This window comes from Oncorhynchus mykiss, unplaced genomic scaffold (assembly GCF_013265735.2).
Source record: "Oncorhynchus mykiss isolate Arlee unplaced genomic scaffold, USDA_OmykA_1.1 un_scaffold_228, whole genome shotgun sequence".
Lineage (NCBI taxonomy): Eukaryota > Metazoa > Chordata > Actinopteri > Salmoniformes > Salmonidae > Oncorhynchus > Oncorhynchus mykiss.
In genome coordinates, this window is record NW_023493696.1 from 75565 (window position 1) to 102095 (window position 26531).

Here is a 26531-nt window from a genome sequence, read left to right on the forward strand (position 1 = left end):
CGCCACCTGTTGGAATTCATTTTACAAGTCTTTAGGATCTCTAGAAAGAAAAAAAAATCGACCTAAGAACTACAAGTCACATAATTTCACTGAAATTCGTCCCTTGATTATGACGACATCTGTCAGAACGTTCACGAAATTGCGTCATATTACGTCGGTGAAGTGCGCACTTATCTCAAGGAAGGTGAACAGAACTCTAGATACACGCTTGGTATGTAATATATTGCGATTTGACTTGTCTTTTAAACATTGTAAGTAGGATTACTGTGTTTTATTGTTGACATGCTCTATCAATGTATATATTTGTAAGCTCGTTTCCTCCTTGAATGCGTTACTAACTTGTCAACTCGATATGATTCACAACAGCGACTAGCTACTATAGCGAGCAAGCTGCTAAGTTAAATGACTTACGCAATGGTTACAAAGCAAGAAACATTCTCTGCCAAATTCAATTAAATATATATTTTTTATGACTATGAAAGATAGTTATGGTACTTTTGTGTTCATGATCCTCGTTATTTAATTAAACTTTTCCAAGCTTTGGGATTCTGTAGTTAGCTAATGTTAGCTAACATACTGTGTTATGAAAACCAGAATGATCAGCTTGTAAGCTAGCTATGTTTATCACTCGCCTTTGTATACTGAACAAAAATATAAAAGCAACAATTAAAAGATTTTACTGAGTTACAGTTCTTATAAGGAAACCAGTAAATTGAAATACATTCATTATGCCCTATTCTAATGAGTTCAAGTTTCTGGGCAGGGGCACAGCCATTAGTGGGCATGCCAGGCCCAGCCAATCAGAACGAGTTTTTCCACAAAAAAGGGCATTATTACAGACACCCTATTTTCAAGTATCCATGCTTCTCCTGCCTCTATTTAAGTATCCATGCTTCTCCTGCCCCTATTTTCAAGTATCCATGCTTCTCCTGCCCCTATTTTCAAGTATCCATGCTTCTCCTGCCCCTATTTACAAGTATCCATGCTTCTCCTGCCTCTATTTAAGTATCCATGCTTCTCCTGCCCCTATTTTCAAGTATCCATGCTTCTCCTGCCCCTATTCAAGTATCAATGCTTCTCCTGCCCCTATTTTCAAGTATCCATTCTTCTCCTGCCCCTATTTACAAGTATCCATGCTTCTCCTGCCCCTATTTTCAAGTATCCATGCTTCTCCTGCCTGTATTTAAGTATCCATGCTTCTCCTGCCCCTATTTTCAAGTATCCATGCTTCTCCTGCCCCTATTTACAAGTATCCATGCTTCTCCAGCCCCTATTTACAAGTATCCATGCTTCTCCTGCCCCTATTTACAAGTATCCATGCTTCTCCTGCCCCTATTTACAGGTATCCATGCTTCTCCTGCCCCTATTTTCAAGTATCCATGCTTCTCCTGCCCCTATTTTCAAGTATCCATGCTTCTCCTGCCCCTATTTTCAAGTATCCATGCTTCTCCTGCCCCTATTTTCAAGTATCCATGCTTCTCCTGCCTGTATTTAAGTATCCATGCTTCTCCTGCCCCTATTTTCAAGTATCCATGCTTCTCCTGCCTGTATTTAAGTATCCATGCTTCTCCTGCCTGTATTTAAGTATCCATGCTTCTCCTGCCCCTATTTTCAAGTATCGATGCTTCTCCTGCCTGTATTTAAGTATCCATGCTTCTCCTGCCCCTATTTTCAAGTATCCATGCTTCTCCTGCCCCTATTTACAAGTATCCATGCTTCTCCTGCCCCTATTTTCAAGTATCCATGCTTCTCCTGCCCCTATTTTCAAGTATCCATGCTTCTCCTGCCCCTATTTTCAAGTATCCATGCTTCTCCTGCCCCTATTTTCAAGTATCCATGCTTCTCCTGCCCCTATTCAAGTATCCATGCTTCTCCTGCCCCTATTTACAAGTATCCATGCTTCTCCTGCCTGTATTTTCATCTTGCGCTCATGCTTCAGATGATAGAAATGTTAACTCACTAACAGCGCTTTGAAAAGTTGACTTTAATTATACTTTCCTGTAGAGGTATTGTATCACATTCATAAAAAAGGAAATAAAGTTAAAATATGATGTATTTGACATTCTGGCTTGCTGAGGTCGTGAGAGGAAACTTTCCTGATCCAAACGCTCATTAATGCCCGACGTAGAAATCAATGCAATTCAACATTTGGTTTTCAGTCTGGTGAGCTAAAGTAAGCTGATTTTAGCCACACGGTTGTATTTACATAGACAAGTGTTGCTCCCTATTGGGTTGCACAAAAACAGCCAGTGGGAAGCCAGAATCTTAAATACAATTCAATCCACTTACTGTGCCGGTGGGCAGGACAGTTGGTCATTATGACTAGGAATTTGAGACGACATATCTAAAGGAATGTTTCAAAACGTGTATCTGTTGTAGACCCATTTCCTCTCTGCTTACCTCATGCTTCAGTTGATAGAAATCGGGACTGTTTTCAGATTTGTAATTCCAGAGCTTCATCATGACCATGTTGGTGAGGCTAGCATGCCTGCGCAGTCTCCCTGTGTCCGGGCTGCGTCCTGTGTTCACCCAGGGCTCTCCAGCCCTGAGGAGCTCCACCCTGAAGAGCTGCCCGCCCCTCCTCAAGGTCCAACAGGTAACACATCAGGGATGGGCTTTTGACATTGTTGGACTGTTCCAACACTCACATTTTTACTAAAATAAAGTAAGACATTTATAGAACACAATGCCTGCACTGGGGGAAAAATATGTGCACATTTATCTATATGCCAACAGTTTTTAAAAATGCCTTTTAATGATCATAACCAGTACAGATAACATCCTAATTGTTAAATTGCCTCATATTTCAACAATAAAAGACAAGTACCATTTGTTTAATTTATTGAAACCGTAATATTAACTGGTTGACATTCAGGTGCATCAAAGCAGGGACCGAGAGACTGAAAAACAGCTTCTATCTCAAGGCCATCAGACTGTTAAACAGCCACCACTAATATTGAGTGGCTGCTGCCAACATACTGACTCAACTCCAGCCACTTTAATAATGGGAATTGATGTAAAATGTATCACTAGTCACTTTTAACAATGCTACTTAATATAATGTTTACATACCCTACATTATTAATCTCATATGTATATACTGTACTCTATATCATCTACTGCATCTTTATGTAATACATGCATCACTAGCCACTTTAAACTATGCCACTTTGTTTACATACCCTACATTACTCATCTCATATGTATATACTGTACTCGATACCATCTACTGCATCTTGCCTATGCCATTCTGTACCATCACTCATTCATATATCTTTATGTACATATTCTTTATCCCTTTACACTTGTGTGTATAAGGTAGTAGTTTTGGAATTGTTAGGTTAGATTACTCGTTGGTTATTACTGCATTGTCGGAACTAGAAGCACAAGCATTTCGCTACACTCACATTAACATCTGCTAACCCTGTGTATGTGACAAATACATTTGATTTGATGAAATTGTATTGTGGAACACTATTCAATAAGGCAGTGATGTCATAAGTGGCGCTTGTAGAAGCCTATGCAATGGAATAGCCTTGTTTTGATAATTTAGCAGACAATATGCTCTTATTTCCCGAGGCCTTATCAGTCAAAACACCTATTTTATTGTAAAAAAAACAACATTGTAATGTTACAGAATAAAATAGAAGATAATTTGAAACAGGGCTCAATTTGGTAAGTAGATAAAAAAATCAGGGTTACAAAACACAATTGTTCTTTTCACTATACAGCAGTTCAATGTAGTTTATTCCGCCTGCACTTTGGAATTTTCTAAGTGGATTAGCAATTCCACATTGAGCGCTGCATGGGGATGAATTACGGCTACGACATCTGTTTGGTGAGTAGTCCTAGGCTTAATGATTCTGATTTAAAATAGGCTTTTTATGAATGTAATGTTTTAGCATATTTTCAGTGTGAAACCTGTCTATGTTTACCCCTGGCCTAGGCTATAAGCCTGCTAATCAATCCTGTTAATCCTGTTACCTACGCACTGTGGGATTTTGTTCCAACTAGGCACCACACCTTTTTTATTTATTTTATTTAACCTTTATTTAACTAGGAAAGTCAGCTAAGAACAAATTCTTATTTACAATGACGGCCAAACCCGGACAACGCTGGGCCGATTGTGTGCCGCCCTATTGGACTCCCAATCAATTGTACAGTTCAGTTATTCCCTAAATGAAACACACAAGGTCTTCCAGGTCAGTTAAATCCAAAACGTAAAACCAGGGGGGGGGACTAACAGTTCACAAAGTAGGGTCATCACTAGTTACCACAGCCACAAAGTCATAAACCCCGCCTATTTCTATAATTTGATCTGATTTAAAATCCGATTTTAAACCTAACCCTAGACCATAACCTTAACCACACTGCTAACCTTATGTCTAACCCTAACGAAGACCAAAAGCACTTAAAAAAAAAAGAAATTAATTTTTACTATATAGCCAATTTTGACTTTGTGGCTGTGGTAACTAGCGACAACCGCAAAGTAGCCTAATGAGGAAAATAGACTGGACGCAGTTATTACCAACCTGCAGGTCGTTGTTGGAAATACATATTCCCCAACTTCAGTCAACAAGTCCAGTTTGAGTTTGTGAATATGATGTCGGCGTTTGGCAAGGTATTTAGCTTGTCTATCGATCAAATGTATTTGAAATCAAAAATCTAAATGAACTGTATTAACATATCAGCAAACAAAAGAGGAATAGTCACAAGCAAACAAGCATACAACATACAAACTATTTACATCGCCAGGGATCGTAAACAAACAAATCATATTCATTAATAATACAACAAGTTTGAATTGCCTTTTTGTTATTCATTTTAGGTAAAGTAGTGCCATATTGTTTAAATTCATTTATAAAGTGAAAAAAGTTAGGTTTTGAATTAGACCATTTGCATTTGTGAATATGAAATTTACCTAGTATTATTTTGCAGTTGAATTAAATATACTACATCTGTATCTATATCAGAATTTATTAAATAAATCATTATATCAAAACCATTATATAGGACAACCAACCGGTCCTATTTCTATTGGTAACACCATTCTGTATGTCAATCCAAAAAATTCTACTATAAATACAGGCAAAAAACAAATGCAAAATGGTCTCCTTCTCCATTCCACAGAAATCACGTTAATAGTCAACTTGAATCTTTCCAGAACATGTTTCACAGGATAAATTCTATGTAACATTTTCAATGAAAATGTGTTCATTTTAAAATGTTTTACATCAGCAGATGTCACAAAGTGCTGTACAGAAACCCAGCCTAAAACCCCAAACAGCAAGCAACGCAGATGCAGAATCAGTTAGACTAGTTTTTATAGGCGTTTATTTCTGTAGGTCTAACGGGAGCTTGTGTATGCACGCGTGTTTACAGGGAGTGGTTGGAAACACAGTTGAGTGAGTGAGACACCGAGGGGAAAGGGAATTTAGGGAGAATCACTGTGGAATGCTTGGCTTTTTCTTTTTTTTGTTTTGTCCTTACCAGTAGTACAGATAGACATAAAATAGAGAAATAAGTCATAAGATAACGAAGTTAATAATCAACACTAGATTAATTAATTACACTAATTAATTACACTACATGAAGACACATGGTTGGAATTGATTGAGCCATACAGACCAACTCTTGTCTGTATGTAGTTGCTATATATCTGAGTTTTTTCTGAGAGGGGGAGATGAAGAGAGACCAGTCTCTCTGTAGCTGGTGGCTCCCTGCCCTGTTATGCTGCTGATTTACTCCTTGGTTACCGACTTCTCCAAGTCCAAATGTTTTGGCCCCAAAGCGTGACTGTTTCTATAGCTACTTCACATACATTTCCATGCAGTCACAATGCTGGCACAGGCTCAATGAGAGCTTGAATCTCTCCTAAGGCGGCAAATATTTGGATATGTAAGTCCCCTAAGGCGGCAAATATTTGGATATGTGTAGCTTGTTTTGAAGGTGTGTGTGTGTTTTTCATATTTTCTCTGGTATTGTCTCGGTCACGTGTTGGCACCCTCCAATGCCCCCTTCTTTGCGTCAGGGTCTTTAGCATGTCATGTTTCAGCTGGCATGTCTCAGGGTCTTTAGCATGTCATGTTTCAGCTGGCATGTCTCAGGGTCTTTAGTATGTCATGTTTCAGCTGGCATGTCTCAGGGTCTTTAGCATGTCATGTTTCAGGGTCTTTAGTATGTCATGTCTCAGGGTCTTTAGTATGTCATGTTTCAGCTGGCATGTCTCAGGGTCTTTAGCATGTCATGTTTCAGGGTCTTTAGCATGTCATGTCTCAGGGTCTTTAGCATGTCATGTTTCAGCTGGCATGTCTCAGGGTCTTTAGCATGTCATGTCTCAGGGTCTTTAGCATGTCATGTTTCAGCTGGCATGTCTCAGGGTCTTTAGCATGTCATGTTTCAGCTGGCATGTCTCAGGGTCTTTAGCATTTTATGTTTCAGCTGGCATGTCTCAGGGTCTTTAGCATGTCTCAGGGTCTTTAGTATGTCATGTCTCAGGGTCTTTAGCATGTCTCAGGGTCTTTAGTATGTCATGTTTCAGCTGGCATGTCTCAGGGTCTTTAGCATGTCATGTCTCAGGGTCTTTAGCATGTCTCAGGGTCTTTAGTATGTCATGTCTCAGGGTCTTTAGCATGTCTCAGGGTCTTTAGCATGTCATGTTTCAGCTGGCATGTCTCAGGGTCTTTAGCATGTCATGTTTCAGCTGGCATGTCTAAGGGTCTTTAGCATTTCATGTTTCAGCTGGCATGTCTCAGGGTCTTTAGTATGTCATGTTTCAGCTGGCATGTCTCAGGGTCTTTAGCATTTCATGTTTCAGCTGGCATGTCTCAGGGTCTTTAGCATGTCATGTCTCAGGGTCTTTAGTATGTCATGTCTCAGGGTCTTTAGCATATCTCAGGGTCTTTAGTATGTCATGTTTCAGCTGGCATGTCTCAGGGTCTTTAGCATGTCATGTTTCAGGGTCTTTAGCATGTCATGTCTCAGGGTCTTTAGCATGTCATGTTTCAGGGTCTTTAGCATGTCATGTTTCAGGGTCTTTAGCATGTCATGTCTCAGGGTCTTTAGCATGTCATGTTTCAGGGTCTTTAGCATGTCATGTTTCAGCTGGCATGTCTCAGGGTCTTTAGCATGTCATGTTTTCAGCTGCCATGTCTCAGGGTCTTTAGCATGTCATGTTTCAGCTGGCATGTCTCAGGGTCTTTAGCATGTCATGTTTTCAGCTGACATGTCTCAGGGTCTTTAGCATGTCATGTTTCAGCTGGCATGTCTCAGGGTCTTTAACATGTCATGTTTCAGGGTCTTTAGCATGTCATGTTTCAGGGTCTTTAGCATGTCATGTTTCAGCTGGCATGTCTCAGGGTCTTTAGCATGTCATGTTTCAGCTGGCATGTCTCAGGGTCTTTAGCATGTCATGTTTTCAGCTGACATGTCTCAGGGTCTTTAGCATGTCATGTTTCAGCTGGCATGTCTCAGGGTCTTTAGCATGTCATGTTTCAGCTGGCATGTCTCAGGGTCTTTAGCATTTCATGTTTCAGCTGGCATGTCTCAGGGTCTTTAACATGTCATGTTTCAGGGTCTTTAGCATGGCATGTCTCGGTCTTTAGTATGTCATGTTTCAGCTGACATGTCTCAGGGTCTTTAGCATGTCATGTTTCAGCTGGCATGTCTCAGGGTCTTTAACATGTCATGTTTCAGGGTCTTTAGCATGTCATGTCTCAGGGTCTTTAGCATGTCATGTTTTCAGCTGACATGTCTCAGGGTCTTTAGCATTTCATGTTTCAGCTGGCATGTCTCAGGGTCTTTAACATGTCATGTTTCAGGGTCTTTAGCATGTCATGTTTCAGGGTCTTTAGCATGTCGTGTTTCAGGGTCTTTAGCATGTCATGTTGCAGCTGGCATGTTTCAGGGTCTTTAGCATTTCATGTCTCAGGGTCTTTAAATCAAATGTAATTTGTCACATGCTTTGTGTAGACTACCAATTACTTATGGGCCCTTCCCAACAATGCAGAGAGGAAAATAAAAATAGTAATACTAGGATTGATAACTTGTCTATATACACGTGATACCAGTACCGAGTCCATGTACAGGGTTACAAGGTAGATATGTACATATAAGTAGGGATAAAGTGACGATAGATAAACAGTAACATCAGCTAATGTGATGAGTCAAAATAGTTTGTGCAAAAAGGGTCAATGCAGGTAGTCCTGGTAGCTATTGGTTAATTATTTACCAGTCTAATGGCTTGGGAGTATAAACTGTTTAGGATCCTATTGGTTACAGACTTCGTACGCTGGTACCACTTGCTGTGTGGTAGCAGAGAGAACAGTATGACAGTATAACAACTTCATACATGGATAAACAGAGAGCCTGTACATCTCCAGCTTAAACTGACACATATTTTTATGGCGATTTAAAAAAAATATATAAATAATTACACATTTTTAAAATGTATTTATAATGCTAATAAGATTTCTGTGGGGCTACGGACATCGACTCGTTTTTCTCTGAAAGACCCGACCTGTGGACAAATTGTATGTCTTCAATTGTAGGTCAACATGCCGCAATAATAACTGATTCTGTGTAATATTAACCTTTTACTTTCCTCTTTCATCAGGGCTATTCCACCAAATCCAGATTTGGTTTTCGTCGTGGGAAAACGGCCAAGGACCAGCTCCAACAGGCAGCTTTCGAACCAGCAACTGATACGGCCATCAGAAGTGAATATATTGACTTACTAAACCATCTTTAAAAATGTCACCTCGTAACACAAGGGGGGGCAGGATGGACCTGTCATGTAAACAGTGGCCCGTCTCACACCCCTCACAGTTACATCATGAAGTCAGTGCCTTGTGCCGGTCAGCAGCAGGTCTTAACTGGTGTAAATGTGCTCTGTATTCCCTTGCAGTGGATAACATGGGCAGGATGTTCCTGGCTGGAGGGGCTGCTGTAGGCCTGGGAGCTCTGTGCTACTACGGACTAGGCATGTCCAATGAGATCGGTGCCATCGAGAGGGCAGTGTAAGTGCAAATGCTTCCATTGGTAGTGTGTGTTGTACTAGTAGTGTCCCATGGTAGTGTGTGTTGTTGTACTGGTGTTATCCCATGGTAGTGTGTGTTGTTGTACTGGTGTTGTCCCATGGTAGTGTGTGTTGTTGTACTGGTGTTGTCCCATGGTAGTGTGTGTTGTTGTACTGGTGTTATCCCATGGTAGTGTGTGTTGTTGTACTAGTGTTGTCCCATGGTAGTGTGTGTTGTTGTACTGGTGTTATCCCATGGTAGTGTGTGTTGTTGTACTGGTGTTGTCCCATGGTAGTGTGTGTTGTTGTACTGGTGTTGTCCCATGGTAGTGTGTGTGTTGTACTAGTGTTGTCCCATGGTAGTGTGTGTTGTTGTACTGGTGTTATCCCATGGTAGTGTGTGTTGTTGTACTGGTGTTGTCCCATGGTAGTGTGTGTTGTTGTACTGGTGTTGTCCCATGGTAGTGTGTGTGTTGTACTAGTGTTGTCCCATGGTAGTGTGTGTGTTGTACTGGTGTTATCCCATGGTAGTGTGTGTTGTACTGGTGTTATCCCATGGTAGTGTGTGTGTGTTGTACTGGTGTTATCCCATGGTAGTGTGTGTTGTATTGGTGTTATCCCATGGTAGTGTGTGTTGTACTGGTGTTATCCCATGGTAGTGTGTGTGTTGTACTGGTGTTATCCCATGGTAGTGTGTGTGTTGTACTGGTGTTATCCCATGGTAGTGTGTGTGTTGTACTGGTGTTATCCCATGGTAGTGTGTGTGTTGTACTGGTGTTATCCCATGGTAGTGTGTGTGTGTTGTACTGGTGTTATCCCATGGTAGTGTGTGTGTGTTGTACTGGTGTTATCCCATGGTAGTGTGTGTGTTGTACTGGTGTTATCCCATGGTAGTGTGTGTGTTGTACTGGTGTTATCCCATGGTAGTGTGTGTGTTGTACTAGTAGTGTGTTGTTGTACTAGTGTTATCCCATGGTAGTGTGTGTGTTGTACTGGTGTTATACCATGGTAGTGTGTGTGTTGTACTGGTGTTATACCATGGTAGTGTGTGGTGTTGTCCCATGGTAGTGTGTTGTCCCATGAAGGTACAGTGGTTTAACAATTCAACCGGTATCAAGTGCTTGTGTCATTGTTATTACTGCAGCTATTTCTGTGTAGTTCCATAGGTTTCACCACAACTCAAAGGAAAGTGTTACTTTACCTGTGTCCCAAATGGCACCCTATTCCCTACAGAGTGCACTCAGAGCCCTAATGATTCCTGGTTGAGTATAGTGCCCTATGTTGGGAACAGGGTGCCTATTGTGCAGGTATATCAACTCTGGGTCGACCGATTCTGATTTTTCAACACCGATACCGATTAATGGGCAGATTTTTTAAAAATATATATATTTATAATAATGACAAATACAACAATACTGAATGAACAATGAACAGTTTTATTTTAACTTAAAATAATACATCAATAAAATCTATTTAGTCTCAAATAAATAATGAAACATGTTCAATTTGGTTTAAATAATGTAAAAACAATGTGTTGGAGAAGAAAGTAATATGTGCCATGTAAGAAAGCTAACGTTTCAGTTCCTTACTCAGAACAGGAGAACATATGAAAGCTGGTGGTTCCTTTTAACATGAGTCTTCAATATTCCCAGGTAAGAGGTTTTAGGTTGTAGTTAATATAGGACTATTTCTCTCTATAACATTTGTATTTCATATACCTTTTACTATTGGATGTTCTAGTAGGTACTTTAGTATTGCCAGCCTAATCTCGGGAGTTGATAGGCTTTAAGTCATAAACAGCGCAATGCTTGAAGCATTGCAAAGAGCTGCTGGCAAACGCCGCACGAAAGTGCTGTTTGAATGAATGCTTACGAGCCTGCTGTTGCCTACCACCGCTCAGTCAGACTGCTATATCAAATCATAGACTTAATTATAATAACACACAGAAATACGAGCCTTAGGTCATTAATATGGTAAAATCCGGAAACTATCATTTCGAAAAACAAAATGTTTATTCTTTCAGTGAAATATGGAACCGTTCTGTATTTTATCTAACGGGTGGCATCCATAACTCTAAATATTCCTGTTACATTGCACAACCTTCAATGTTGTCATAATTACGTAAAATTCTGGCAAATTAGTTCGCAACGAGGCAGGCGGCCCAAACTGCTGCATATACCCTGACTCTGCGTGCAATGAACGCAAGAGAAGTGACACAATTTCCCTAGTTTAATATTGCTTGCTAACCTGAATTTCTTTTAACTAAATATGCAGATTTAATAAAATATAGTTGTCTATTGATTTTAAGAAAGGCATTGATGTTTATAGTTAGGTACGATTGTGCTTTTTTCGCAAATGCTCTTTCTTTAAATCATCCCCCCTTTGGCGAAGTTGGCTGTCTTTGTTAGGAAGAAATAGTCTTCACACAGTTCGCAATGAGCCAGGCAGCCCAAACTGCTGCATATACCCTGACTCTGTTGCACAGAACGCAAGAGAAGTGACACAATTTCCCTATTTAAAATAAATTCATGTTAGCAGGCAATATTAACTACATGCAGGTTTAAAAATATATACTTGCAACGACAATGATTTTTTCGCAAATGTGCTTGTTAACCTGTCTGGTACCAGTGGGACAGTAGCGTCAACAGCAAGTGAAAATTGCAGGGCGCAAAAGTCAAAACAACAGAAGTCCCATAATTAAAGTTCCTCATACATACAAGTATTATACACCATTTTAAAGATAAACTTGTAAATCCAACCACTGTGTCCGATTTCAAAAAGGCTTTACGGAGAAAGCACACCATGCGTTTATGATAGGTCAGCACCTAGTCACAGAAAACCATACATCCATTTTCCAGCCAAGAAGAGGGCTCATAAAAGTCAGAAATAGCGATTAAATGAATCACTAACCTCTGATCTTCATCAGATGGCACTCACAGGACTTCATGTAACACAATAAATGTGTGTTTTGTTCGATAAAGTTAATCTTTATGTCCAAAAACCTCAGTTGAAATTGGCGTGTTATGTACAGTAATCACTGTCTCAAACAAACATCCGGTGAAAGTGCAGAGAGCCACATCAAATTACAGAAATACTCATCATAAACATTGATAAAAGATACAAGTGTTAAATATACGAATACAGATAAACTTCTCCTTAATGCAACCGCTGTGTCAGATTTAAAAAAGGCTTTACGGCGAAAGCACATGGCGCGATTATGTTAGGACAATAAATGTTGCCGATAATGTTCCTCTATGTCCAAAAACCTCGGTTTAGTTCAGTAATCCAAAGGCACAATGCGCGTTCTCAACATCAAGACGAAAAGTCAAAAAAGAACAATAAAAGTTAGTAGAAACATGTCAAACAATGTTTTAACTTCTTGACGCTACCTATCCCGTTAGCGAGATAATTGTCATCAACAACCGCTGAATTGCAGAGCGCCACATTCAAATAATATTACAAAAAATATTTATATTCATGATATCACAAGTGCAATATAGAAAACACAGTTTAGCATTTTGTTAATCCACCTGTCGTGTCCGATTTTGAAAATATGCTTTACAGCGAAAGCAATCCAAGCGTTTGTTTAAGTTTATCGATCACTAGACAAAACATTAAGAACACTTAGCATCAAAGTAGATTGGTCACGAACATCAGAGAAGCAATAAAATTAATCGCTTACCTTTGTTCTTCGGATGTTTTCTCTCACGAGACTCCCATTTACACAATAAATGTTCCTTTTGTTCCATAAAGGTTATTTTTATATCCAAAATACCTCCGTTTGTTTGACGTATGTTCAGAAATTCACAGGCTCGAACGGTCACGACAACGCAGACAAATTCCAAATAGTATCCGTAATGTCCACAGAAACATGTGAAACGTTTTTTTATAATCAATCCTCAGGTTGTTTTTAAAATATATAATCTATAATATATCAACCGGCACTGTCTTTTTCAGTAGGAGAGGGAGAGACGATGGCTGCCCAAGCTCTGTTGCGCAAGCAAAACTCATGCTAACGCCTGACGCGATGTTATCTTTCTCGCTAATTTTTTCAAAATAAAAGCCTGAAACTATGTTTAAAGACTGTTGACACCTTGAGGAAGCGATAGGAAAAGGAATCTGGTTGATATCCCTTTAAATGGAGCGAAGGCAGGCTATGGAACATGGAGCTTTCAAAATAGAAGCCACTTCCTGGTTTGATTTTCCTCAGGTTTAGCCTGCAATATCAGTTATGTTATACTCACAGACAATATTTTGACAGTTTGGAAACTTTAGAGTTTTCTATCCTAATCTGTCAATTATATGCATATTCTAGCATATGGGCCTGAGAAATAGGCCGTTTACATTGGGAACGTTATTTTCCCAAACATAAAATAGTGCCCCCTAGCTGAAAGAGGTTAAAATCAATCCTCAAGTTGTTTTTGTCATAAATAAGCAATAATATTTCAACCAGACAAAAGGTTTGTCAATAGAAAAGGAGAAACAAAAAATGCACGCTCCCGATCACGCGCTTGGCTCATGTCTGGAAATTTCCACTGTCCACTCATTGAAAGTGCTGTATCTCCCTCATTTTTCAGAGTAAAAGCCTGAAACAATGCCCAAAGACTGGCCACATGTAGAAGAAGCCATAGAGATCATGAACTGGGTCCTAAGTTTTTGTATAGTGGATAGGCATTCAATGGAAAAACAGCTTTTCAAAATAATAGTACTTCCTGGATGGATTTTCCTCTGGTTTTCGCCTGCCATATCAGTTCTGTTATACTCACAGACATTATTTTAACAGTTTTGGAAACTTTAGTGTTTTCTATCCAAATCTATTAATTATATGCATATCCTAGCTTCTGGGCCTGAGTAACGGGCAGTTTAATTTGGGCACGCTTTTCATCCAAAATTCCGAATGCTGCCCCCTACCCTAGAGAAGTTAAATCACCCTTTTTGGCGAAATAGGCTATGATTCAATGATAAATTAACAGGCACCGCATTGATTATATGCAACGCAGGACAAGCTAGATAACTGCATTACTAGTTGATGATATTACTAGTTTAACTAGTGATTATGTTAAGATTGATAGTTTTTTTTATAAGATATGTTTAATGCTAGCTAGCACCTTACCTTGGCTCCTTGTTGCACTCGCATAACAGGTCTGCCATGACAGGCCTGCCATGCAGTCTCCTCGTGGAGTGCAATGTAATCGGCCGTGATCGGTGTCCAAATATGCAGATTACCGATTGTTATGAAAACTAGAAATCAGCCCTAATTAATCGGCCATTCGGATGAATCGGTCGACCTCTGATATCAACGTGCTGTCCTCTGTAAATGTTTATTTTCCCTGTGTCTCCTGCCCCAGTATCTGGCCCCAGTATGTGAAGGACAGGATCCACTCGACCTACATGTACTTTGCAGGCAGTGTGGGGATGACAGCTCTGTCGGCTGTGGCCGTCAGCAGGACCCCAGCCCTCATGGGTGTCATGATGAGAGGATCCTGGCTGGTAATTCACATTTTATTATTTCTCCAGGATTTAACCAGTCAAGACAGCCTGTTTTTAAAAGGTAGATTCAGCTAAATGACTTTGTCACGAGCAGCACCACAGATCTTAAGATGAGCGAGATGCAAGACTTCACTCTCACACAGTTACACAAAGATCTGCCATCTGCATAGATTTAGCTTTACTCTGTTACAGCAGGGTAGCCAATGGACCAAAACAGCAGGGTAACCAAGGGACCAGAACAGCAGGGTAGCCAAGGGACCAGAACAGCAGGGTAGCCAAGGGACCAGAACAGCAGGGTAGCCAAGGGACCAAAACAGCAGGGTAGCCACGGGACCAGAACAGCAGGGTAGCCACGGGACCAAAACAGCAGGGTAGCCAAGGGACCAAAACAGCAGGGTAGCCAAGGGACCAAAACAGCAGGGTAGCCAAGGGACCAGAACAGCAGGGTAGCCAAGGGACCAGAACAGCAGGGTAGCCAAGGGACCAGAACAGCAGGGTAGCCAAGGGACCAGAACAGCAGGGTAGCCACGGGACCAGAACAGCAGGGTAGCCACGGGACCAGAACAGCAGGGTAGCCACGGGACCAGAACAGCAGGGTAGCCACGGGACCAAAACGGCAGGGTAGCCAAGGGACCAGAACAGCAGGGTAGCCACGGGACCAGAACAGCAGGGTAGCCACGGGACCAAAACGGCAGGGTAGTCAAGGAACCAATACAGCAGGGAAGCTGTTACAGCCGGGTAGCCAAGGGACCAGAACAGCAGGGTAGTCATGGAACCAATACAGCAGGGAAGCTGTTACAGCCGGGTAGCCAAGGGACCAAAACAGCAGGGTAGCCACGGGACCAAGACAGCAGGGTAGCTGTTATAGCAGGGTAGCCACGGGACCAAAACAGCAGGGTAGCCACGGGACCAAAACAGCAGGGTAGCCACGGGACCAAAACAGCAGGGTAGCCACGGGACCAAAACAACAGGGTAGCCAAGGAACCAAAACAGCAGGGTAGTCAAGGAACCAATACAGCAGGGAAGCTGTTTCAGCGGGGTAGCCAAGGGACCAAAACAGCAGGGTTGCCATGGGACCAAAACAGCAGGGTAGCCACGGGACCAAAACAGCAGGGTAGCCGCGGGACCAAAACAGCAGGGTAGCCACGGGACCAAAACAGCAGGGTAGCCAGGGACCAAAACAGCAGGTTAGCCACGGGACCAAAACAGCAGGTTAGCCACGGGACCAAAACAGCAGGGTAGCTGTTATAGCAGGGTAGCCAAGGGACCAAGAAAGCAGGGTAGCCACGGGACCAAGAAAGCAGGGTAGCCACGGGACCAAAACAGCAGGGTAGCTAAGGGACCAAAACAGCAGGGTAGCCACGGGACCAAAACAGCAGAGAAGCTGTTACAGCAGGGTAGCTGTTATAGCAGGGTAGCCAAGGGACCAAGACAGCAGGGTAGCCAAGGGACCAAGACAGCAGGGTAGCCATGGGACCAAGACAGCTGAGAAGCTGTTACAGCAGGGTAGCCACGGGACCAAGACAGCAGGGTAGCCACGGGACCAAGACAGCAGGGTAGCCACGGGACCAAGACAGCAGGGTAGCCACGGGACCAAGACAGCAGGGTAGCCACGGGACCAAGACAGCAGGGTAGCCACGGGACCAAGACAGCAGGGTAGCCACGGGACCAAGACAGCAGGGTAGCCACGGGACCAAGACAGCAGGGTAGCCACGGGACCAAGACAGCAGGGTAGCCACGGGACCAAGACAGCAGGGTAGCCACGGGACCAAGACAGCAGGGTAGCCACGGGACCAAGACAGCAGGGTGGCCACGGGACCAAGACAGCAGGGTGGCCACGGGACCAAGACAGCAGGGTGGCCACGGGACCAAGACAGCAGGGTGGCCACGGGACCAAGACAGCAGGGTAGCCACGGGACCAAGACAGCAGGGTAGCCACGGGACCAAGACAGCAGGGTAGCCACGGGACCAAGACAGCAGGGTAGCCACGGGACCAAGACAGCAGGGTAGCCACGGGACCAAGACAGCAGGGTAGCCACGGGACCAAGACAGCAGGGTAGCCACGGGACCAAGACAGCAGGGTAGCCACGGGACCAAGACAGCAGGGTAGCCACGGGACCAAGACAGCAGGGTAGCCACGGGACCAAGACAGCAGGGTAGCCACGGGACCAAGACAGCAGGGTAGCCCCGGGACCAAGACAGCAGGGTAGCCCCGGGACCAAGACAGCAGGGTAGCCCCGGGACCCAGACAGCAGGGTAGCCCCGGGACCAAGACAGCAGGGCAGCCGTTACAGCAGGGTAGCCACGTGACCAAGACAGCAGGGTAGCCACGGGACCAAGACAGCAGGGTAGCCACGGGACCAAGACAGCAGGGTAGCCACGGGACCAAGACAGCAGGGTAGCCACGGGACCAAGACAGCAGGGTAGCCACGGGACCAAGACAGCAGGGTAGCCACGGGACCCAGACAGTGGAGAAGTTGAGCCTCACGCTTCAGCGCTTTTAGTTGTTGTGGGAATTGACCCACTGTGCTGTTTACGTTCTGCATCTACGTCATATATCGCTGAGTCTTCCTTCAAGGAAATATTAGTTTTTACCACGACTATTACCACTGGGCCAGTGACTAATGACTAAAAGTATATCTGCATCCACTGAATGTTATTAACCCTTAAAAAGGAATGTAGTGGTTTGAGGGCCCACCTAACCTCATCGTTTTGTGTTGATACGTCTGGTGCTGATTTTCAAACCATTGTGTATGATTTCGAGACACTTTTCAATAGCCACTGTGGGTATTTTTTTGTTGTTCAAATAATACAGACATTTGTCATTTTTTTTCCACCAGGCTATTGGAGCTACCTTTGCAGCCATGATTGGAGCAGGCATGCTGGTCAGATCTATCTCTTATGACCAGAGCCCAGGAGCCAAACATCTAGCCTGGATGCTACATGCAGGTGTTGGACTGCTTCACCTTCTCACTTTACCAAGCATTTGTCAATTGAAACGTCCCACTTGCTTGTTTTCTGCCACTAGAGGGCAGTACTATAAAGGTTCAGAATACCCTCGCTATGCAGCAGCAGTCGACTTGAATGGAGCAGGGTTTTCTAGTACTTACTGACACCGGTGCTGTGCCTGTGAGAATATTCTGAGAAGACTGTTAATTACCAGATCTGTTTTCTTTAAGTAGAACATCTTGTTATATATATAAAACCTCTTTATTTGGACCTCAGATGATAAATAGCTGTGTAGCTAAAAATCTGGTGCTTTTTCATGTTTGATGTACGTACCTGGTCCCTTTAAAAAAAAAAAAAAACGAACCTAATAAATAAATCCATCCATTTGTCCCTGTGTTTCCAGGTGTGATGGGAGCGGTCATAGCCCCGATGACTCTGCTAGGTGGGCCCCTGATGATGAGGGCAGCCTGGTACACAGCGGGCATAGTGGGGGGTCTGTCCACCGTGGCCATGTGTGCCCCCAGTGAGAAGTTCCTCAATATGGGAGGACCCCTGGCGGTGGGCTTTGGAGTCGTCTTTGCCTCTTCCATCGGTTAGTACCTTTTAGATCAATAACCCTGGCAGTGGGTTTCAGTGGTCTCTATCGGTTAGTATCTTTAGATCAATGACCCTGGCAGTGGGTTTCAGTGGTCTCTATCGGTTAGTATCTTTAGATCAATAACCCTGGCTGTGGGTTTCAAATCAAATCAAATCAAATGTATTTATATAGCCCTTCGTACATCAGCTGATATCTCAAAGTGCTGTACAGAAACCCAGCCTAAAACCCCAAACAGCAAGCAATGCAGGTGTAGAAGCACGGTGGCTAGGAAAAACTCCCTAGAAAGGCCAAAACCTAGGAATAAACCTAGAGGAACCAGGCTATGTGGGGTGGCCAGTCCTCTTCTGGCTGTGCGGGGTGGAGATTATAACAGAACATGGCCAAGATGTTCAGATGTTCATAAATGACCAGCATGGTCGAATAATAATAAGGCAGAACAGTTGAAACTGGAGCAGCAGCACAGTCAGGTGGACTGGGGACAGCAAGGAGTCATCATGTCAGGTATTCCTGGGGCATGGTCCTAGGGCTCAGGTCCTCCGAGAGAGAGAAAGAAAGAGAGAATTAGAGAGAGCATATGTGGGATGGCCAGTCCTCTTCTGGCTGTGCCGGGTGGAGATTATAACAGAACATGGCCAAGATGTTCAAATGTTCATAAATGACCAGCATGGTCGAATAATAATAAGGCAGAACAGTTGAAACTGGAGCAGCAGCACGGCCAGGTGGACTGGGGACAGCAAGGAGTCATCATGTCAGGTAGTCCTGGGGCATGGTCCTAGGGCTCAGGTCCTCCGAGAGAGAGAAAGAGAGAAGGAGAGAATTAGAGAACGCACACTTAGATTCACACAGGACACCGAATAGGACAGGAGAAGTACTCCAGATATAACAAACTGACCCTAGCCCCTTGACACATAAACTACTGCAGCATAAATACTGGAGGCTGAGACAGGAGGGGTCAGGAGACACTGTGGCCCCATCTGAGGACACCCCCGGACAGGGCCAAACAGGAAGGATATAACCCCACCCACTTTGCCAAAGCACAGCCCCCACACCACTAGAGGGATATCTTCAACCACCAACTTACCATCCTGAGACAAGGCTGAGTATAGCCCACAAAGACCTCACAAAGGTTTCAGTGGTCTCCACCTCTATCGGTTAGTATCTTTAGATCAATAACCCTGGCTGTGGGTTTCAGTGGTCTCTATCGGTTAGTATCTTTAGATCAATGACCCTGGCTGTGGGTTTCAGTGGTCTCTATCGGTTAGTATCTTTAGATCAATAACCCTGGCTGTGGGTTTCAGTGGTCTCTATCGGTTAGTATCTTTAGATCAATGACCCTGGCTGTGGGTTTCAGTGGTCTCTAACGGTTAGTATCTTTAGATCAATAACCCTGGCTGTGGGTTTTAGTGGTCTCCACCTCCATCGGTTAGTATCTTTAGATCAATAACCCTGGCTGTGGGTTTCAATGGTCTCCACCATCTCATCGGTTAGTATCTTTAGATCAATAACATGGTAGACAGACATCAATGAAAACAACATGGTAGACAGACATCAATGGAAAACAACATGGTAGACAGACATCATTGAAGTCCGTTGAACCGTAGCCTTTTGTTTCATCAAACCCAGTAAATTGTTAGTGGATTATTCAAGATACCAGTGTGCTGGACTTTCTTCTTCTGTCAAACAGCATTATTTAGGATCTGGCTCTCTGGTGACTAACACCCTTGACACATAATTTCCCCTCAGTTATTAATTGAGCTTGAGGACATGGTGTTAATATAATGTCCTCTCCACTCTCTCTGTCCCCAGGCTCAATGTTCCTGCCCCCTACCTCAGCGATGGGAGCAGGCCTCTACTCCATCGCTATCTACGGAGGTCTGGTCCTCTTCAGCATGTTCCTGCTCTACGACACCCAGAAGGTCATCAAGAGGGCGGAGACGTACCCCATGTACGGGATGCAGAAATACGACCCCATCAACTCGTAAGTGACGTCTGCAGAGTAATCTGTCCTGCTGTCTGATTTCTGTTCCTTACTGTTTAAACATTTAGTCAACTAGTCCAGTTCTGTTCCTTACTGTTTAAACAGATATGAAGAGAACTAGTCCAGTTCTGTCCCTTACTGTTTAAACAGATAGTCAACTAGTCCAGTTCTGTCCCTTACTGTTTAAACAGATAGTCAACTAGTCCAGTTCTGTTCCTTACTGTTTAAACAGATAGTCAACTAGTCCAGTTCTGTTCCTTACTGTTTAAACAGATAGTCAACTAGTCCAGTTCTGTTCCTTACTGTTTAAACAGACAGTCAACTAGTCCAGTTCTGTTCCTTACTGTTTAAACAGACAGTCAACTAGTCCAGTTCTGTTCCTTACTGTTTAAACAGACAGTCAACTAGTCCAGTTCTGTTCCTTACTGTTTAAACAGATAGTCAACTAGTCCAGTTCTGTTCCTTACTGTTTAAACAGATAGTCAACTAGTCCAGTTCTGTTCCTTACTGTTTAAACAGACAGTCAACTAGTCCAGTTCTGTTCCTTACTGTTTAAACAGACAGTCAACTAGTCCAGTTCTGTTCCTTACTGTTTAAACAGACAGTCAACTAGTCCAGTTCTGTTCCTTACTGTTTAAACAGATAGTCAACTAGTCCAGTTCTGTTCCTTACTGTTTAAACAGACAGTCAACTACCACTGTGATGTAGTATAATACTGTCAGTACCACTGTGATGTAGTATAATACTGTCAGTACCACTGTGATGCAGTATAATACGGTCAGTACCACTGTGATGCAGTATAATACTGTCAGTACCACTGTGATGCAGTATAATACTGTCAGTACCACTGTGATGCAGTATAATACTGTCAGTACCACTGTGATGCAGTATAATACAGTAAACTACGACTATGATGCAGTATAATACTGTCAGTACCACTATGATGCAGTATAATACTGTCAGTACCACTATGATGCAGTATAATACTGTCAGTACCACTGTGATGCAGTATAATACAGTAAACTACGACTATGATGCAGTATAATACTGTCAGTACCACTATGATGCAGTATAATACTGTCAGTACCACTATGATGCAGTATAATACTGTCAGTACCACTATGATGCAGTATAATACTGTCAGTACCACTGATGCAGTATAATACTGTCAGTACCACTATGATGCAGTATAATACTGTCATTACCACTATGATGCAGTATAATACTGTCAGTACCACTATGATGCAGTATAATACTGTCAGTACCACTGTGATGCAGTATAATACTGTCAGTACCACTGTGATGCAGTATAATACTGTCAGTACCACTGTGATGCAGTATAATACTGTCAGTACCACTGTGATGCAGTATAATACTGTCAGTACCACTATGATGCAGTATAATACTGTCAGTACCACTATGATGCAGTATAATACTGTCAGTACCACTGTGATGCAGTATAATACTGTCAGTACCACTATGATGCAGTATAATACTGTCCTAATATACTAAAGACATTATGATACAGTATATTATACTAAATACCATTGATACAGTATAATTCTGGCCTACTATACAGTAGAATACTGGCCTAGTGGTGTTTATCCTGTCTTGTATAGTGATATAGGAAGCTAACGGTTGGTTGTTCTGTGGTGTTGTCCTGTCTTGTATAGTGATATAGGAAGCTGACGGTTGGTGCTCTGTGGTGTTATCCTGTCTTGTATAGTGATATAGGAAGCTGACGGTTGGTGCTCTGTGGTGTTATCCTGTCTTGTATAGTGATATAGGAAGCAGACGGTTGGTGCTCTGTGGTGTTATCCTGTCTTCTATAGTGATATGAAGCAGACGGTTGGTGCTCTGTGGTGTTCTCCTGTCTTGTATAGTGATATAGGAAGCTGACGGTTGGTGCTCTGTGGTGTTATCCTGTCTTGTATAGTGATATAGGAAGCTGACGGTTGGTGCTCTGTGGTGTTATCCTGTCTTGTATAGTGATATAGGAAGCTGACGGTTGGTGCTCTGTGGTGTTCTCCTGTCTTGTATAGTGATATATGAAGCTGACGATTGGTGCTCTGTGGTGTTATCCTGTCTTGTATAGTGATATAGGAAGCTGACGGTTGGTGCTCTGTGGTGTTATCCTGTCTTCTATAGTGATATGAAGCAGACGGTTGGTGCTCTGTGGTGTTCTCCTGTCTTGTATAGTGATATAGGAAGCTGACGGTTGGTGCTCTGTGGTGTTATCCTGTCTTGTATAGTGATCTTGGAAGCTGACGGTTGGTGCTCTGTGGTGTTATCCTGTCTTGTATAGTGATCTTGGAAGCTGACGGTTGGTGCTCTGTGGTGTTATCCTGTCTTGTATAGTGATATAGGAAGCAGACGGTTGGTGCTCTGTGGTGTTATCCTGTCTTGTATAGTGATATAGGAAGCAGACGGTTGGTGCTCTGTGGTGTTATCCTGTCTTGTATAGTGATATAGGAAGCTGACGGTTGGTGCTCTGTGGTGTTATCCTGTCTTGTATAGTGATCTTGGAAGCTGACGGTTGGTGCTCTGTGGTGTTATCCTGTCTTGTATAGTGATCTTGGAAGCTGACGGTTGGTGCTCTGTGGTGTTATCCTGTCTTGTATAGTGATATAGGAAGCAGACGGTTGGTGCTCTGTGGTGTTATCCTGTCTTGTATAGTGATATAGGAAGCTAACGGTTGGTGCTCTGTGGTATTATCCTGTCTTGTATAGTGATATATGAAGCTGACGGTTGGTGCTCTGTGGTATTATCCTGTCTTGTATAGTGATATAGGAAGCTGACGGTTGGTGCTCTGTGGTGTTATCCTGTCTTGTATAGTGATATATGAAGCTGACGGTTGGTGCTCTGTGGTGTTATCCTGTCTTGTATAGTGATATAGGAAGCTGACGGTTGGTGCTCTGTGGTGTTATCCTGTCTTGTATAGTGATATAGGAAGCTGACGGTTGGTGCTCTGTGGTGTTATCCTGTCTTGTATAGTGATATAGGAAGCTGACGGTTGGTGCTCTGTGGTGTTATCCTGTCTTGTATAGTGATATAGGAAGCTGACGGTTGGTGCTCTGTGGTGTTATCCTGTCTTGTATAGTGATATATGAAGCTGACGGTTGGTGCTCTGTGGTGTTATCCTGTCTTGTATAGTGATATAGGAAGCTGACGGTTGGTGCTCTGTGGTGTTATTCTGTCTTGTATAGTGATATAGGAAGCTGACGGTTGGTGCTCTGTGGTGTTTTCCTGTCTTGTATAGTGATATATGAAGCTGACGATTGGTGCTCTGTGGTGTTATCCTGTCTTGTATAGTGATATAGGAAGCTGACGGTTGGTGCTCTGTGGTGTTATCCTGTCTTGTATAGTGATATGAAGCAGACGGTTGGTGCTCTGTGGTGTTCTCCTGTCTTGTATAGTGATATAGGAAGCTGACGGTTGGTGCTCTGTGGTGTTATCCTGTCTTGTATAGTGATATAGGAAGCAGATGGTTGGTGCTCTGTGGTGTTATCCTGTCTTGTATAGTGATATAGGAAGCTGACGTTTGGTGCTCTGTGGTGTTATCCTGTCTTGTATAGTGATATATGAAGCTAACGGTTGGTGCTCTGTGGTATTATCCTGTCTTGTATAGTGATATATGAAGCTGACGGTTGGTGCTCTGTGGTGTTATCCTGTCTTGTATAGTGATATAGGAAGCAGACGATTGGTGCTCTGTGGTGTTATCCTGTCTTGTATAGTGATATAGGAAGCTGACGTTTGGTGCTCTGTGGTGTTATCCTGTCTTGTATAGTGATATATGAAGCTAACGGTTGGTGCTCTGTGGTATTATCCTGTCTTGTATAGTGATATATGAAGCTGACGGTTGGTGCTCTGTGGTATTATCCTGTCTTGTATAGTGATATATAAAACTGACGGTTGGTGCTCTGTGGTGTTCTCCTGTCTTGTAGGTGCATGGGGATCTACATGGACACTCTGAACATCTTCATGAGGATGGTGATGATTCTGTCTGGCGGAGGAAACAGAAAGAAATGAAGACGTTCCAGTTTGACTTTACCTCTACGTTAAACCTTCAACCTTCCACAGAGTTGAACAACAACGATATGTTCTACAATTAGCACCGTACATCAGCTGTTACCTACTTTTTAGTTTGAAAACGTATTTTCAACTGACACAATAAAAAAATGTGTTGCTTTTGTGTGAAGAAGAGGATTGCAATTTCCTAGAGCATATTGACACTCATCCAAGTAAGGACGACATCTTGCTCTGTTCCATATTCAGAATGTTAAAAAATATGTTTTTGTCTTGATTCTGAGGGAGGCATATTTTTATTTAAAGTCAGGATTGTTCATGGGGATATCTGTCAACATCACAGATCGTCCCTCAGTCTCCTCCTCTTAATTCTTCCTTTATATTTTATATATATTTATTTTCACTTGAGGTGGGTGTTCCCATTCCTGACCAGCAAGACAAAGCTGGGCAAACATCATATTTATATCATCCCTCAACCTTGTACTTCTAGCCTCCACACATACAATACGTGTGACTATGTGCTTAACTCCTTGACAGAGACTGAACTTGGATGTGTTGTATCGGGCCGAGCCTTGGATGTGTTGTATCGGGCCGAGCCTTGGATGGGTGGTGCTTTGACGTGTTGTTTCTGTTAGAATGAAAGTGATTGAAAGTGATCAACGCTCTTCTGGTATCATTCAATAAAAGTGAAAGAGAATGCAGTCGGTGTATTTACGTTGAGCTATTTCATGAAAACAAATGGACAGTTTGGGAGCATATTGATCAGTGTTATTCACTGAATAATTTGTGTGATACTGTCGAGGCTCGTCTGGACTGTTTTCAGTAACATCTTGGGTCAGGAGAATCTCCATTAAGTAACAGTACGAGGAAAATATCACCTTTTATTCACCATTTACATGTACCAGGAGGAAAGCCCTTCTGGATAAAGATCACTGATAGGAGGAAAGCCCTTCTGGATAAAGATCACTGATAGGAGGAAAGCCCTTCTGGATACAGATCACTGATAGGAGGAAAGCCCTTCTGGATAAAGATCACTGGTAGGAGGAAAGCCCTTCTGGATAAAGATCACTGGTAGGAGGAAAGCCCTTCTGGATAAAGATCACTGGTAGGAGGAAAGCCCTTCTGGATAAAGATCACTGGTAGGAGGAAAGCCCTTCTGGATAAAGATCACTGGTAGGAGGAAAGCCCTTCTGGATAAAGATCACTGATAGGAGGAAAGCACTTCTGGATAAAGATCACTTGTAGAAGGAAAGCCTAACCTGTCTGGATAAAGATCATTGATAGGAGGAAAGCCTAACCTGTCTGGATAAAGATCATTGATAGGAGGAAAGCCTAACCTGTATGGATAAATTAGATCACTGATAGGAGGAAATCCTGACCTGTATGGATAAAGGAGACCACTGATAGGAGGAAAGCCTGACCTGTATGGATAAAGGAGACCACTGATAGGAGGAGAACCTAAACTGGATGGTGTTCAGAGATAGATGGGAGGGGTTGAGTGGAGCTGAAGGATGGGACTGGATGGTGTTCAGAGCTAGATGGGAGGGGTTGAGTGGAGCTGAAGGATGGGACTGGATGGTGTTCAGAGATAGATGGGAGGGTTTGAGTGGAGCTGAAGGATGGGACTAAAAACAAACAAAAGATAACTATTGCAACATATACTGTGTCCATAAAATGTATATAGTATGTATAAGCTGGAAGTAGAAACGTACTTGTTGTCCATTCCTCCAGTTAGGGGATGGGTAGTAGGGTTATCATATATTATAGTAGAATCAGATTTAAAAAGCAGGTAAAAGTACATCCTATGGACCACTAGGACAGTGAAGTAACCCGAACATAGGCACATGCACACACACACACATGATAACATACACACACACACATGATAACATACACACACACACACATGATAACATACACACACACACATGTATGTTTCCTTGTAGATACAGTGGGGCAAATAAGTATTTAGTCAGCCAACAATTGTGCAAGTTCTCCCACTTAAAAAGATGAGAGGCCTGTAATTTTCATCATAGGTACACTTCAACTATGACAGACTAAAATGATTTTAAAAAATCCAGAAAATCATATTGTAGGATTTTTAATGACTTTATTTGCAAATTATGGTGGAAAATAAGTATTTGGTCACCTACAAACAAGCAAGATTTCTGGCTCTCACAGACCTGTAACTTCTTCTATAAAAGGCTCCTCTGTCCTCCACTCGTTACCTGTATTAATGGCACCTGTTTGAACTTGTTATTAGTATAAAAGACACGTGTCCACAACCTTAAACAGTCACACTCCAAACTCCACTATGGCCAAGACCAAAGAGCTGTCAAAGGACACCAGAAACAAAATTGTAGACCTGCACCAGGTTGGGAAAACTGAATCTGCAATAGGTAAGCAGCTTGGTTTGAAGAAATCAACTGTGGGAGCAATTATTAGGAAATGGAAGACATACAAGACCACTGATA

General features: G+C 42.7%; 1 protein-coding gene across 3 annotated transcripts; it reads left to right on the plus strand.

The window, feature by feature from the left end:
• Positions 1-94: 94 nt before the first annotated feature.
• LOC118936251 (growth hormone-inducible transmembrane protein-like) lies at positions 95-24758 on the plus strand. Of its 3 annotated transcripts, none has more exons than XM_036973284.1 (9): positions 95-211; positions 2453-2596; positions 8615-8717; positions 8906-9017; positions 14365-14506; positions 17347-17455; positions 17859-18047; positions 19860-20031; positions 23976-24758. In XM_036973284.1, the coding sequence occupies exons 1-9, from the start codon at positions 110-112 to the stop codon at positions 24058-24060; spliced, it is 1158 nt and encodes a 385-aa protein (XP_036829179.1). In that variant the 5' UTR covers positions 95-109; the 3' UTR covers positions 24061-24758. The 3 variants fall into 3 exon arrangements, with proteins under 3 accessions (XP_036829179.1, XP_036829180.1, XP_036829181.1); XM_036973285.1 differs by having other exon boundaries at positions 110-211; positions 2439-2596; XM_036973286.1 differs by having other exon boundaries at positions 125-211; positions 2413-2596.
• The last annotated feature ends 1773 nt before the right edge of the window (positions 24759-26531 follow it).

What these genes read in the sequence shown, in the direction of transcription:
- LOC118936251 (XM_036973284.1), top strand. Translation starts at nt 110, where the DNA reads ATGACGACATCTGTCAGAACGTTCACGAAATTGCGTCATATTACGTCG. An exon ending in GAACTCTAGATACACGCTTG is followed by an intron (nt 212 to 2,452) that starts GTATGTAATATA and finishes TTGTAATTCCAG; the next exon opens with AGCTTCATCATGACCATGTT. An exon ending in AACTGATACGGCCATCAGAA is followed by an intron (nt 8,718 to 8,905) that starts GTGAATATATTG and finishes ATTCCCTTGCAG; the next exon opens with TGGATAACATGGGCAGGATG.